This window comes from Pipistrellus hanaki, assembly GCF_964339955.1.
Source record: "Pipistrellus hanaki genome assembly, chromosome: 8".
In the NCBI taxonomy this organism is placed as follows: Eukaryota; Metazoa; Chordata; class Mammalia; order Chiroptera; family Vespertilionidae; genus Pipistrellus; species Pipistrellus hanaki.
Window position 1 is genome coordinate 62,186,190 of NC_140510.1, and position 12,315 is coordinate 62,198,504.

The following is a 12,315-nucleotide window of genomic DNA, read 5'->3' on the forward strand; positions in this document are numbered from 1 at the left end:
AAAGAGCAGTCAGGTCCTTGTGTCCTTGGCATACCCACCCAGCAAGACCTGTAGGAACTGGGAGAGACTGGAGAAAGAGTGTTTCTCAATAAGGTTCTGGGGGCTATCTCCAATATGATCTTCATTTCATGATTCAGACTGCCACCTGTTATGTAAATCCCATTGCATTTACCCAAATGCAGGAAGGTGCCCTCTCTTAGGATCCACAGGAGACTGAGGCACAACCTGCCGCCTTAGCTTTATTTCCAGCACCAGTAATATCAGATAATGTTGCTCTGATTTCTACAATTCTCAGTTAACATCCTGATCAAAACTTGCTGGGTCATAGCTTCTGGAAGGACCTGGCAAGTTATCTACACCCAAGACTACATACAGATTACATTTTGGTTTTCAACTCCTATCCATTTCCCATGCAAAACTTTTTATAATATTCACTCATGCTCCTTATTGGGAACTATTTCTTTAATAAATATTTGATATTCCTGTCCTTCTTTTTAGAACAGCCAGATTAAAAAAAACCAAAACATAATTGTAGAATGATGGAGAGTTGCTAGTTTTATTTTAGCTGATAAAAACTGTTTCAATTTTGTTTCCTTGGCCATAGATATGCAATTTAAGCTACCATGACTGCCCTGCCTGTGTGTGAAGCCACTTTCCAGTTGTCCTACATTCTGGTCTCTGTGCTTTGTCTCAGGTGCCCCAGGTTGGAAAGGACAGCGAGGAGATATGGGACCTCCTGGACCAGCTGGGATGAAGGGCCTCCCAGGAGACCCTGGAAGGCCAGGGAAAGATGGACCGCTAGGACCGCCAGGAATTCCAGGCCCCTTTGGGGATGATGGGCTACCTGGTCTTCCAGGCCCCAAGGGTGGGTAGCACTTTTTAATTATTTCCTCATTTTATAAACGTGAAACCCACTGCCAAGTGAAGCCTGTTAGGTGTGACCACGCTATAGAATGTTCTGTTAAATGAGCTCCACTTTGCCCTGCCCTTGGGGATATCTCCCTTCTTCTTATCCTCTGTATTGATATTTCCAGTAGCAGGATGTTTGGGTAGATGGGAGTCACAGAATCCATTAACCCTTCTGCCCAATGAACTGGGTAGAACCGGTAAATTGTAGGGTCAAGGCTTATATGCTTCTATGTTGGATGGATCCCCCCCTCTCTCCAGCCCCGTCCCTCACACAGTTCTCTGAACCTATTCTGGGATCATACATCAAGGTTGTTCACTGCAAACATTACCTTGAGAAGTAGCCCTGGTAAAGAGCAGTCAGGACCTTGTGGCATACCCACCCAGCAGATCTGTAGGAAGGCCTAGACTTGAGATCTGTGGTGTGGGAGAGCCCAGTTATTACACAGAGTGAGGCTAATCATGGCAGCTCACCTTCAATGCAAACTCAGAGTCAGGTGGGAGTGTGCATTGGGTGGACATTGGGAATGCAGATCTAGGAACCACACTAGCCTTTGAAACGTTTTCTTAAACATTCACGCTTTTATTTCATCAGGACCTCAGGGGCTGCCTGGCAAGCCCGGTTTTCCAGGAGAGAGAGGGAAGCCTGGCCCCAAGGGACATCCTGGCAGAAAGGGAGAAGTCGGAGAGAAGGGCTGGCCTGGTGCCCTGGGAGACCAGGGAGCGAGTGGTGCCAAAGGTAAAGGGAGTGAACAGCACGGGCTGGCAGCACAGGTTTGCTTCCGATGTCTGATCACCGTCCATGAATATAACCTCTGAAAACCAAAATGTGACTCTCCTGCAGCTTGGATTCCCCTCTTCCTCTTGATTCTGTGGTGCTGGTTTTAAAATTTCAAACAAAATTCATTTTCCTTCCCTCTCAATCTTATTACATTAAACTCCGGCAAATTAATTGCTCTGCTAATAGAAGAAAAATGAACAAGTGCTTTGATTTATAGCTATTGTTTTTCAGAGAACTGTCTCATCTTTTTAAATTTTTTTTTTATTGTTTAAAGTGTTACATAATCTCCTTCCCCCTCCCCACCAATTGACCTCTCCCCAGCAACCTCCCCTCACCCCGGATATGCCCTCACCGCCCCCCCCCCCTCCAGTCTGTTTCCTTTGGTTATATTTATATGCATGTATACAAATCCTTTGGTTGATATCTTACCCCTTAACCCCCCACCTTCCCATAGCTCGGACAGTCTGTTCGATGCTTCTATGGCTCTGGTTCTATTTTTTTTTTAATATGTTTTTATTGATTTTGTACAGAGAGGAAGGGAGAGAGATAGAGAGTTAGAAACATCGATGAGAGAGTCATCGATCAGCCGCCTCTTGCACACCCCCTACTGGGGACATGCCCGCAACCAAGGTACATGCCCTTGACCGGAATCGAACCCGGGACCCTTCAGTCCCCAAGCCGACGCTCTATCCACTGAGCCAAACCGGTCTCGGCATCTGGTTCTATTTTTGATAATCAGTTTACGTTGTTCATTATATTCCTCAAATGAGTGAGATCATGTGATATTTATCTCTTACTGGCTTATTTTGCTTAGCATAATACTCTCCAGTTCCATTCATGCTGTCACAAATGATAAGAATTCCTTCTTTTTTACAGCAGCATAGTATTCATTGTGTAGATGAACCAGTTTTCTAATCCACTCATCTGTTGATGGGCATTTAGGCTGTTTCCAAATCTTAGCTATGGTGAATTGTGCTGCTATGAATATAGGGGTGCATATATCCTTTCTGATTGGTATTTCTGTTTTCTTGGGATATATTCCTAGAAGTGAGATTACTGGGTCTAATGGAAGTTCCACTGTTAATTTTTGAGGAAACTCCATACTATTCTCCACAGTGGCTGCACCAGTCTGCATCCCCACCAGCAGTTCCTTTTTCTCCTCATCCTCTCCAGCACTTGTTGTTTGTTGATTTGTTGATGATAGCCATTCTGACAGGTGTGAGATGGTACCACATTGTCATTTTGATTTGCATCTCTCAGATGATTAGTGACTTTGAGCATGTTTTCATATGTCTCTTGGCCTTCTGTCTGTCCTCTTTCGAAAAGTGTCTATTTAGGTCCTTTACCCATTTTTTTTTTTATTGGATTGTTTATCTTCCTTTTGTTTAGTTTTCTGAGTTCCCTAAAAATTCTGGAGATTAAACCTTATTGGAGCCTTCTCACCTTGGCAGGCTCTTGGCACCCAGATTCTGTTTCAATTCTTTCACAAATAAAATAACCTTTTTTGTAAAGAGCCAGATATAAATATTTTAGGTTTTATAGGTAGTATGTTCTCTGTTGTAACTCTTCAACTGAGCTTTGGAGACATGAAAAAGTCAGAGACAACATCTAAAAAAATCAACAATCTGTGTTCTAATAAAACTTTATTTATAGAAACAGAAAGTTGAACTTCACTTAATTTTCACGTGGTAGAAACTGTTATTCTTGTTTTGGAGTTTTTCTTCCAATTATTTAAAAGTGTAAACACTGATCATGGCTCATGAATTGTATAAAAACTGGCAGCAGGCAGGATCTGGCCCTGGGGCTGGAGTTTGCAGCCTTGAAATGGAAGTTCACTTTTGTCCGGTTCTGAGTTAGTCTTCCCTGGGTTTCATTTAAAGTAAGAGTTTTCAATACAAAAATATTGAATGTCAACTGTAATTGAAAAAAAAAAGTTTTTATTGGTATAAAAATAAAAAACTTTGAGATCACTGGTTTAAATGCTTCCTTCCATGTTGAATATTTACTTTCATCTCTAGCCTTGACTCTGCAATGAAGGAAGGTACCATTTCATTCCCAGTGTTGAGAATGAATACTTGTCAATTTTCAGCAATGAGGTAAACATCTTAAAGCCCTTTGGACAAATAGCCTCATAGTGCATTCAAAACTTACTTTTACTTCTCAGTTGATTGAATCTGCTATTATTTTTGTTTTATTAGCCTGTAAATTATTTATGCAGAATCAGGGAATCAGAATCAGTCTTTGCTAGCTGAGATTGAGTGGCGTTTGCTATGCTGTCATGCTACACAATTATCCCACTAAAAAAGTGAACAATTATGTGAATGCTAGTGATGTGCTAATAAACTGGCTCTCCAGACTAAAATTGTAAACAAATGCCATGACTTGCAGTGATTGCTGATCTCATGGTATAAGTACTCCTGCTGAGGCATAAATAGTCCCAGCATGGCTGATTTAAAGCTTCCAAAATTCTTGAATTGTTAATAATTGGTCCTCACCAAGCTGGTAGGAGCCCATTTTGATGCACTTTACAATGGACAGTCTTTATTAACATCAGGCAGATCTATCATTTGCCCTTCTTACTTTTTGGAATTCTCTATGTGGAGAACCACATTAAGGTAAGAGTCTGTTCTCTTAATGTGAAGAAAATAATATAGGGTGGCTAGGAAGGGGAAGATAGGGAACTGGAAAATATGAGATGGGCAATTCACATTTTACAGGATAAAGAGCCATATTTTAGACCTGGAATTTTGCAAGCCTGTCTTTTTTTCACCGAAAACAGACCAGCCTGGTTGAATTCGGCAAACCCTCACTGAGCTCTCATTGTCCACCAGACCCTGGTACTGGACCAGTTGGGAGACGAATGTAAAAGGCATGGCCAGTCCTTCAGGAAATCAACCAGCAGTGTTGCTCCTGTGCAGTCCGTAAACATGAATACGGTTTAGTAGATTAAGTGGGGATTTGCAAACAGGATGTGAAGTGACAACGGAGGCCTCACACGTGTGGTGCTTGTTTGTTTTGCTCTTGCATAATGAATATCCAAAGGAGAGAGAGGACCCCCAGGAGATGAAGGAGAAATGGCTATAATTACCAAGAAAGGGAAACCCGGGGATCCTGGGCCTCCTGGAGATGATGGAGTCCCAGGAGAAGAAGGTAAACATTCATTTTTTTTTGAACCCTGTCAAATAAGTTAACTTCACAGATTGTTCAAGCAAGCATGTCTATTAGGCAACTTTCCCAGTAACACTGAGACTAGGAAAGGTTGTTTTGTAGACATACATGTGCACGAGTGAATTTAATGCTAGAAACTTAGCTGAAGTTCATATGTATTTATAGATTTGGATATGCCAAAGTAGTATCAATCCTGAGATACATATAACATATTGTTCCAGGGTTAGAGGACCGCCGTTTTGGGTATTAAAATGAAGATCACAGAGATTGTCCCAGTCATTCTGATCAGCGCTTCCTATATTTTAATGTTCATATGAATCATCTGGGATGCTTTTGTAAAAGGCACATTTTGAATCAGCAGGGCTGGGCCAAACCCACCTTTCTAACCAGCACTGCCTGCCCCGTGCTGCTGGCCTCAGAACCAGCACGCAGCAAGGACCTTGACCTCCATATTTGGGTTCTCTTTCCTAAGTTCAGACTTAATCTGCATGAGACCCGCGTTCTTGCCTTGGCTCTCACCTTACCTAGTTGTTAGGGACAAATGTTTTAACTTCTCAGAGTAAATTCTTCGTTTGTAAAATGAGTTTATTGGCGCAAATGATCCTGCGCACTGGTTCCTACCTGGGACATCCGTGGGGCTGTTCCTGGGCAGCTTTTTTCACAGGCAGGTCACTGAAACCAGAAGCCATCACGCTGTGATTTAGGGCAGGAATTGGAATTCTCAAACCCTTTGGCTTCATTTCCTAAAAGTAGGACCAAGACCCCCATCCTAGTCCAAGAATTCCTCTGAATTGGGCCTAACACTTCTCACTCCACCAGGTGACCAAGGCCATCCTGGGATGCCAGGGAGAAGAGGGGAGCCGGGAAGACCCGGGCCACCGGGGCTTCACAGAGGAGAGCCTGGTAGAGATGGGCAGCCAGGCCCTCCTGGACCCCCAGGCCCTCCGGGCTCCCCTGGGCTCAGAGGGATCATTGGTTTTCCGGGATTTCCAGGTGATCAGGTAAGCGGCTGCTGTTTTGGGAGGAGAGCAATAATAAAACCTTTTACTCTCAGGATGCCGATGAGTCACAATTTGCCGGTGGACATCATAGCCCTTTCACTGGTTTTCACAATTAAGGGTTTGGTCAAGGGAAGAATGAAGACTTCCTGAAGGCCAAGATGTAACTATGGTTTCTGACCAATGCCTGGTTCCCACGACATAGGTGACCAGGTCACTTACTCCACCTACTAACCCTGGCATAGTTATAACAGGCCCACAGAGACTCACCTCACGACTGCTTGTGTACTAAAGAGTCATCTGAGAAATGATTTCATATACAATTGCAGATATTAGAGATTTTGCTATGGCTTGGCCCTTATAATTATGAGTAAAATACCCCGAGAGAAACCAGGAGGTACAATATGTATAATAGCCTACATCACAACTCTAAAATGTATAATTCGTTACCCATCTCTGGGAATAAATTAGGCTTTAAAGTTTTGGGTATGAGATGATTTCTAATTATATTTTATTTAGTGTCAACTTGTTCATTTAAAACTTAAAACTCAAGTTATGTGAATCAGTTACTGTTTTGCAATCAAGTATAGAGAATTATTACTACCTGTTGGTACTGATACCTCCAATTCTGGATGAGTTTTATCAGCTTTTGAAAACTAGATACATGTAGTAGTATGCCTATAATGCATTTCCAAATTTCTTTGCCACTGCAAATTATAAGCACCAAATCGGTTATGGATAATTATAGCTGGATCATGTCATGCCTGCGTCATTTGTGTGTGAAGCCAAATTAAGGTTTTAGTTCTGTTTCATTAATCTATCAGGGAGATCCAGGTTATCCAGGGACCCCCGGACTTCCAGGAATTGATGGAACGAGAGGACCTAAAGGTATGGTTTGGAAATACAGCATCCAGCCATTAATCTCATAGTCCATAGTAACATTGGGAGCCATCACCTTTTGCATGAAAGCAACACATAGTCAAACAAACTGCAACACTCAGGGGTTCTTTTCAAACTCTTCTTAGTAGTCAAATACTCAAACCCAAACTGTCCACAGTTGTCATCCAGATCTGAGAGTATCAGATAGAAAGCAAGCCTGCAGGGCACACCAGGCTTTCCCCTCAGGGGAGTCCTTGCAGCTGTCCTTGCGAAAACTGCAGTTCTATGAGTGACAGCTCAAGTGCAAGGAGACCAGATCCACATGGGTGCACACTGTACCCTTGGCTGCGAAGCCCAGGGCCCCTCGAAGGCCTCCACAGGTACAGCTTTTAGAGTCTCGGTTACAAGAGCCACAGCACACAAAGGCCAAAGCCATGACTTCCCACCAGGTGTTAATAGTTCACTGAAGAATTTCTGAGCCACAGGTAATGTACAACTGGGTGACGTTCTACCCTAAGTCAAGGGTCAGCAAATACATATTTTTCAAAGGGCCAGATAATACCTATTTTCAGTTTGTGGTCTCTGTCACAACTGCTTGACTGTGAATAAAAGTAGCCAAAGACAATACACAGTGTCATGGCTAAATGCCAATAAAACTTTATTTACAATACAGGCTAAAGGCCTTAGTTCACCGTGTGCCTTGTAACACAATCTACATTCTACTTTTGTCATGTTTCCAGGAAACAGAAATAGAAAGTTGACCCAATCTCAAAAATGTCTTTAGAGAGAGAGAGAGTTCATTAACCCTTTCTCCATAGAAACAAACAAATAAACAGAAATCAGGCTATCTTACATCGCAATCCTATATAATAAAGAGCTAATATGCTAATTAGACCGAACAGCGGAACAACCATCCGGATGACCTTCTGGAAGAAGCCAGGGCTGTGAGTTCCGGCCAAGGCTACATCGGGCTGCGAAGGCCGAGCCCCTTGTATGAATTTCATGCATGGGGCCTCTAGTGTTTGTATAAAACCTTTAATATTTTTTACTGTTTTTCTATACTTAGCATTTTTTTCTAAACCATTGGATTAATGTATTTTAAAATTTACTTTAAAATGATTCACTTTTTACACCCTACTCTCTGTGAATTCAGAGGTTTGATATGCAGTTAGATTTTATTTTAATACAGTTAAAAACACACCTTTAAAATGTAAAATACTAATTATTAAACCACCTAAAATATTTTCCTTTATTCCAATGATACATGCTTTACCCTTTGACAGACACTACATAAAGAATGTGATCATAGCTGTGAAAACAGGCCGTGCACACATTTATCCAGAAAGAATAATATAGCTCTCTTCTTTGGAAATTGTTACAAAAAGGGAAATTTTCATATTTAACTTTTGACATTTTATAGCTTCAGGATTCAGAGTTCACTCCTCTTCTATTTCCCTGTCAATTTATTATAGTCCCTTTATGTCTCTCAAAGTACAAGCCTGCTTCTTATTTCCTTCATGCTTATATTATGTTATGAAATGCGCTAAGGTACCTGGAGCGAAAGGTGTCTCATGGAGCCCGGAGAGGAAACCAGAAGCTAACAGACCCGGGGCCTTAGCAAGTCATGGTTCTCTCTTGATACTTTCCTGTCATTCTCCATAGTCAGTTTTCCACTTACCTGCCTACCATCTGGTTTTCATCACTCTCTATTTGGTATCTTTTCCGGATCTTTTTGGAAATGTCTGATTGCCTTCCAACATGCTCTACATCAGGGTACTATGATAACCTACATTATGAAAATCTTTTTGCTTTCTTCCTCAATAGCAACTACTTCAAATCCTCACTTTTTAATACAACTTCTCAAGGAAAGATTGGCAGACCAAGGAAGGGCCAGATTCCTACTGTTCAAGTAATTAGCCACCACTATGAGTAGTGTCAGCTGGGAGAGCGCCTTCTACAAGGGGTGGGTGGGACCTTCAGAAAGCAGTGTTGGTGTCCTGTGTCTGGAAGCTTTCGACAGTGTGGAATGGCTCTGCGGGACTGTGGGAGTCATTGCCCACAATGGCCTTTGAATGTGCCACCTCTTGTGAAATCATCAATCAAGTGTGACTTTGTGATTTTGTTTTTACAAGAACACTAACTTGAGCTTCCTTGCAGAGAGCTTGAAATGTGACTACAGCAGCTGAAACTGACAATTTCTTTTTGTTTCAAAAACAATATCAGGATATAGTTACACCATGCCAAGGAATTTCTTAAATAGATGCCTACATTTGAAACTATCTTAGGGAATTTAAAAATTTAAACTTATTAAGATTTATAGTTTCCCATGATTGTTATCAATTATAAAATTGTGTGTGTATGTTTAAATACATCTTTCATCTATGTTTCCATTTATTCTTATGTAGAAAAAGAAATAACTTTTTTCAAAAATCCTTCCCTGGAATATTTGAAGATACACTAAGAGACAAATGTCATAGAAGTTATTAAGTTACTTGTATGAGACAAAATTAAATTCTCTTAAATAATGTTATGTGCTTTTGATTATAGGAAACAAAGGGGATCCTGCAAATCAGTTTGGCCCACCCGGTCCAAAGGGTGAGCCAGGCAGCCCTGGATGTCCAGGTATAGCTACATATTTTTCTTATTAAACCAGAAAGAATGTATTTGGTTTGAAAGCTAGAATGATTACTTTATCCTCTGAGTCAGCGATGATTATGTTAGTATTTTCTTCCTCCTTTGCCACTAAGACACACGTCAGAAGGATTATGTACAAACACAGCATCATATCCCTGGCTGAGAAGGACATTAGGATTATACCCCAGGGACTCACAATCTTTTTTAACCATGGTTCCCAGGACCAATGATGTTGACATGACAATACAATCAGGCGTGCCCAGATTTTGACAATGATTATTGAAAGCAATGAAAACTTGGACCAGTTCGCAGTTTCTCTAATTAAAATGATACATCAGCAATAACCACTCACACTGAGTACAGCTGCAGGTTCTCATTCAGCCCTTTCTTTCCTACTTAGAAAAGTGTATGTGAATGCCAGTGAGACCTGCCATTGCTAATATATCACCGAAATCACTTATTTAGGAAATACCTAATTTACTAAAAAACAAACCAAAAAAATGTAAAACCTCATCACCAGTGACAAATCTAAGTTCTTCAGAATAGTACCTGCTTTGTCAGTAACAACTGATGTACAATCCCTCTGAACTGACAGACCAGTGAGTTCTTGCCCTCCAGTCTAGGAGGCTGTGGTTGACTACAATTGATGACCTGCAGCTGACAGAAAATGCATGCTCTTCGACTTAGTCATTCTTCCATAGGCATTTATCTTAAGTCATCCATCTGACAAGTGTACAAAGATGCACCCAAAAGGATACCCATTGCATGGAAAGAACAAGGTCCATCATAGATGACTGATTACATAACCTATCCACTGTCATTATGCTGACAGTGGACAGGTTGGAAGCCAGATTTGTATGTACATGGGTACCTTGTAAATAAAAGTATTTCATTTTAATTCTTCTATGCACTAGCTTGAAATTCTCTCTGGCAATAGCCATGCTTATTCCATAGAACATGGAATAGAAAGAACATCTGAACAGAAGTTTATGGGAAATTTTATTTCTTGGTTGTTATGTGCATGATTGCTCAAATGGAAGTCTAACAGAAAAGCTAACAATTGCAATGGTTTCATCTCCCACTCTCTTTCATATGGGCCTTTCACCTCTGACATGGTCAAATACATATTTTAACGGAAAGGTATAGCCTAAGTGTACATTTGGAGGAGAAAATAGTTTCAAGGTTAGCACTATGAGGGTTCTTAACAAGTGCCAGAGTGAGAGGTCTCAGGAAGGAAAATTAGTGGTTCAAAGTCACCCTTATTATTACTGTGCATGGGGGTCTTGGCAAATTGCTTATCATCTCTGAGCTCAGTGTCTTCCCCTGTAAATTGGCCCAATACTCACTGTAGGATCACTCAGATGATCAAATGAGATTTTTGGAGAACAATTTGTAAACTGAAAATTGCTACATAAATGTAAAATGTCATTGTCACTATCATCACCAGTCAACAAAGCATTAAGAGATTTTTCTACACTTACTGGTATCTTTTTTTAAGTATATTTTATTGATTTTTTTTATAGAGAGGAAGGGAGAGGGATAGAGAGCTAGAAACATTGATGAGAGAGAAACATAGATCAGCTGCCTCCTGCACACCTCCCACTGGGGTTGTGTCCACAACCAATGTACGTGCCCTTGACCGTAATTGAACCAGTTCGTAGGCTGACATCTATCCACTGAGCAAACCCGGTTTTGGCATTTACTTGTATCTTTATGTGAACCCTGAAGATAGTAAAATTTTATAAACTGAAAGCAATAAAATTCAGAGCTCTTTTATATTACCTAATATTTTAATTTTAAAATCATAAACCTGAGTTCTTTTATACTTAGGCTTTTTCAACAAAATTTGCCTTGGCATAATGTCCCTGGTCTCCTGTGGTTAGCACCATTTAAATTGTTCCCTATCCTGTATACCATAGCTTTAGGTTAAACATTTTTAAATGACATCTTATATTATTTACCAGCTCAGAGTTTGAAGTTCTCTTATGTTATTTATCACCTACATATGTGATTTCCATTGACTGGAAAGAGCTGCATTGAATTTGAATGAGCCTAGCAAGAAGCTATTGAGCTGGCTGCTGTCTCAGGGATTATGTAGGATTGTACTGTCCAATTCCACCACCCCTTCAATTCAGAGAGAAAACACAGTAGCAATAAACTCAAAAGTTTTGTTCATACTTCAGCTGTGATGGGGAGGCAAGCCTTTCACTACAGTTTTCTCATGTGGAGATGAGAATACTGCTGCCTTACCTTCACTCCAGGAATGTTTTCAGGGTAAATAAAACAACAGAGAGAGGCTCAAGGTCTTAAATTGGTCTGGGAACAGGTATCAACTAAGATAGTCTTATTTTGTGTGTGTTATAACAAATAATGGCTACGCCCTTACCATGGGTTTGTCAGTACAGAGCCCTATATTTTATTTGTGGATACAACCAGTTATTGTTTTAGCACAGACTGTTAGTTTATCCTATGAATATGGATTGTATTAAAATCACACATTGGAAATAAACATACAGGGAAATGATCATCTTCTCTAGTAATCGAAGAAGTGTAACTTAATGTAAGTCTGGAGTATTATTTCATCCTTACTAAACTAACAAGAAAATAAACCAACAACCTACAAAGGCCTTGGTGAGTGCCTGCCCAGCTCTTGGGCATGCAAGGATGAGTGTGGGTGGGTCTGCAGGGTGAAGTGGGTTGGTGCAGCACTTGTCCAAACCATTTAGCAACTTCTATCAAGAACCAAATGCTGAATGGTCTGTGCTAGAAGCCTAGAGAACAACTGAACTGTTCTTTTCAAGTCACTGTCCTGAGAAAGGGACTGTAGTAGATTTTTTTTTTTTAAACGTAAGAGATATATCCACCAGATGCCATGTGTGCTTCTGGAATGGAACCCGGAATGGACAAACCAGCTGTGAAGACATTAAGGGGACAGTTGGGGGAATTCAA

At 40.8% G+C, this 12,315-nt stretch overlaps 1 protein-coding gene across 1 annotated transcript in view; it reads left to right on the forward strand.

Moving 5' to 3' along the window:
- The window catches only part of COL4A4 (collagen type IV alpha 4 chain), a 110,705-nt gene that overhangs the window by 67,406 nt on the left and 30,984 nt on the right, over window positions 1-12,315 (forward strand). Inside the window, exons 30-35 of the mRNA XM_084892913.1 lie at window positions 695-865; window positions 1,502-1,645; window positions 4,730-4,837; window positions 5,675-5,856; window positions 6,678-6,741; window positions 9,280-9,354. Coding sequence (XP_084749039.1) covers window positions 695-865; window positions 1,502-1,645; window positions 4,730-4,837; window positions 5,675-5,856; window positions 6,678-6,741; window positions 9,280-9,354 — 744 coding nt within the window. The remainder of the gene's footprint in view (window positions 1-694; window positions 866-1,501; window positions 1,646-4,729; window positions 4,838-5,674; window positions 5,857-6,677; window positions 6,742-9,279; window positions 9,355-12,315) is intronic.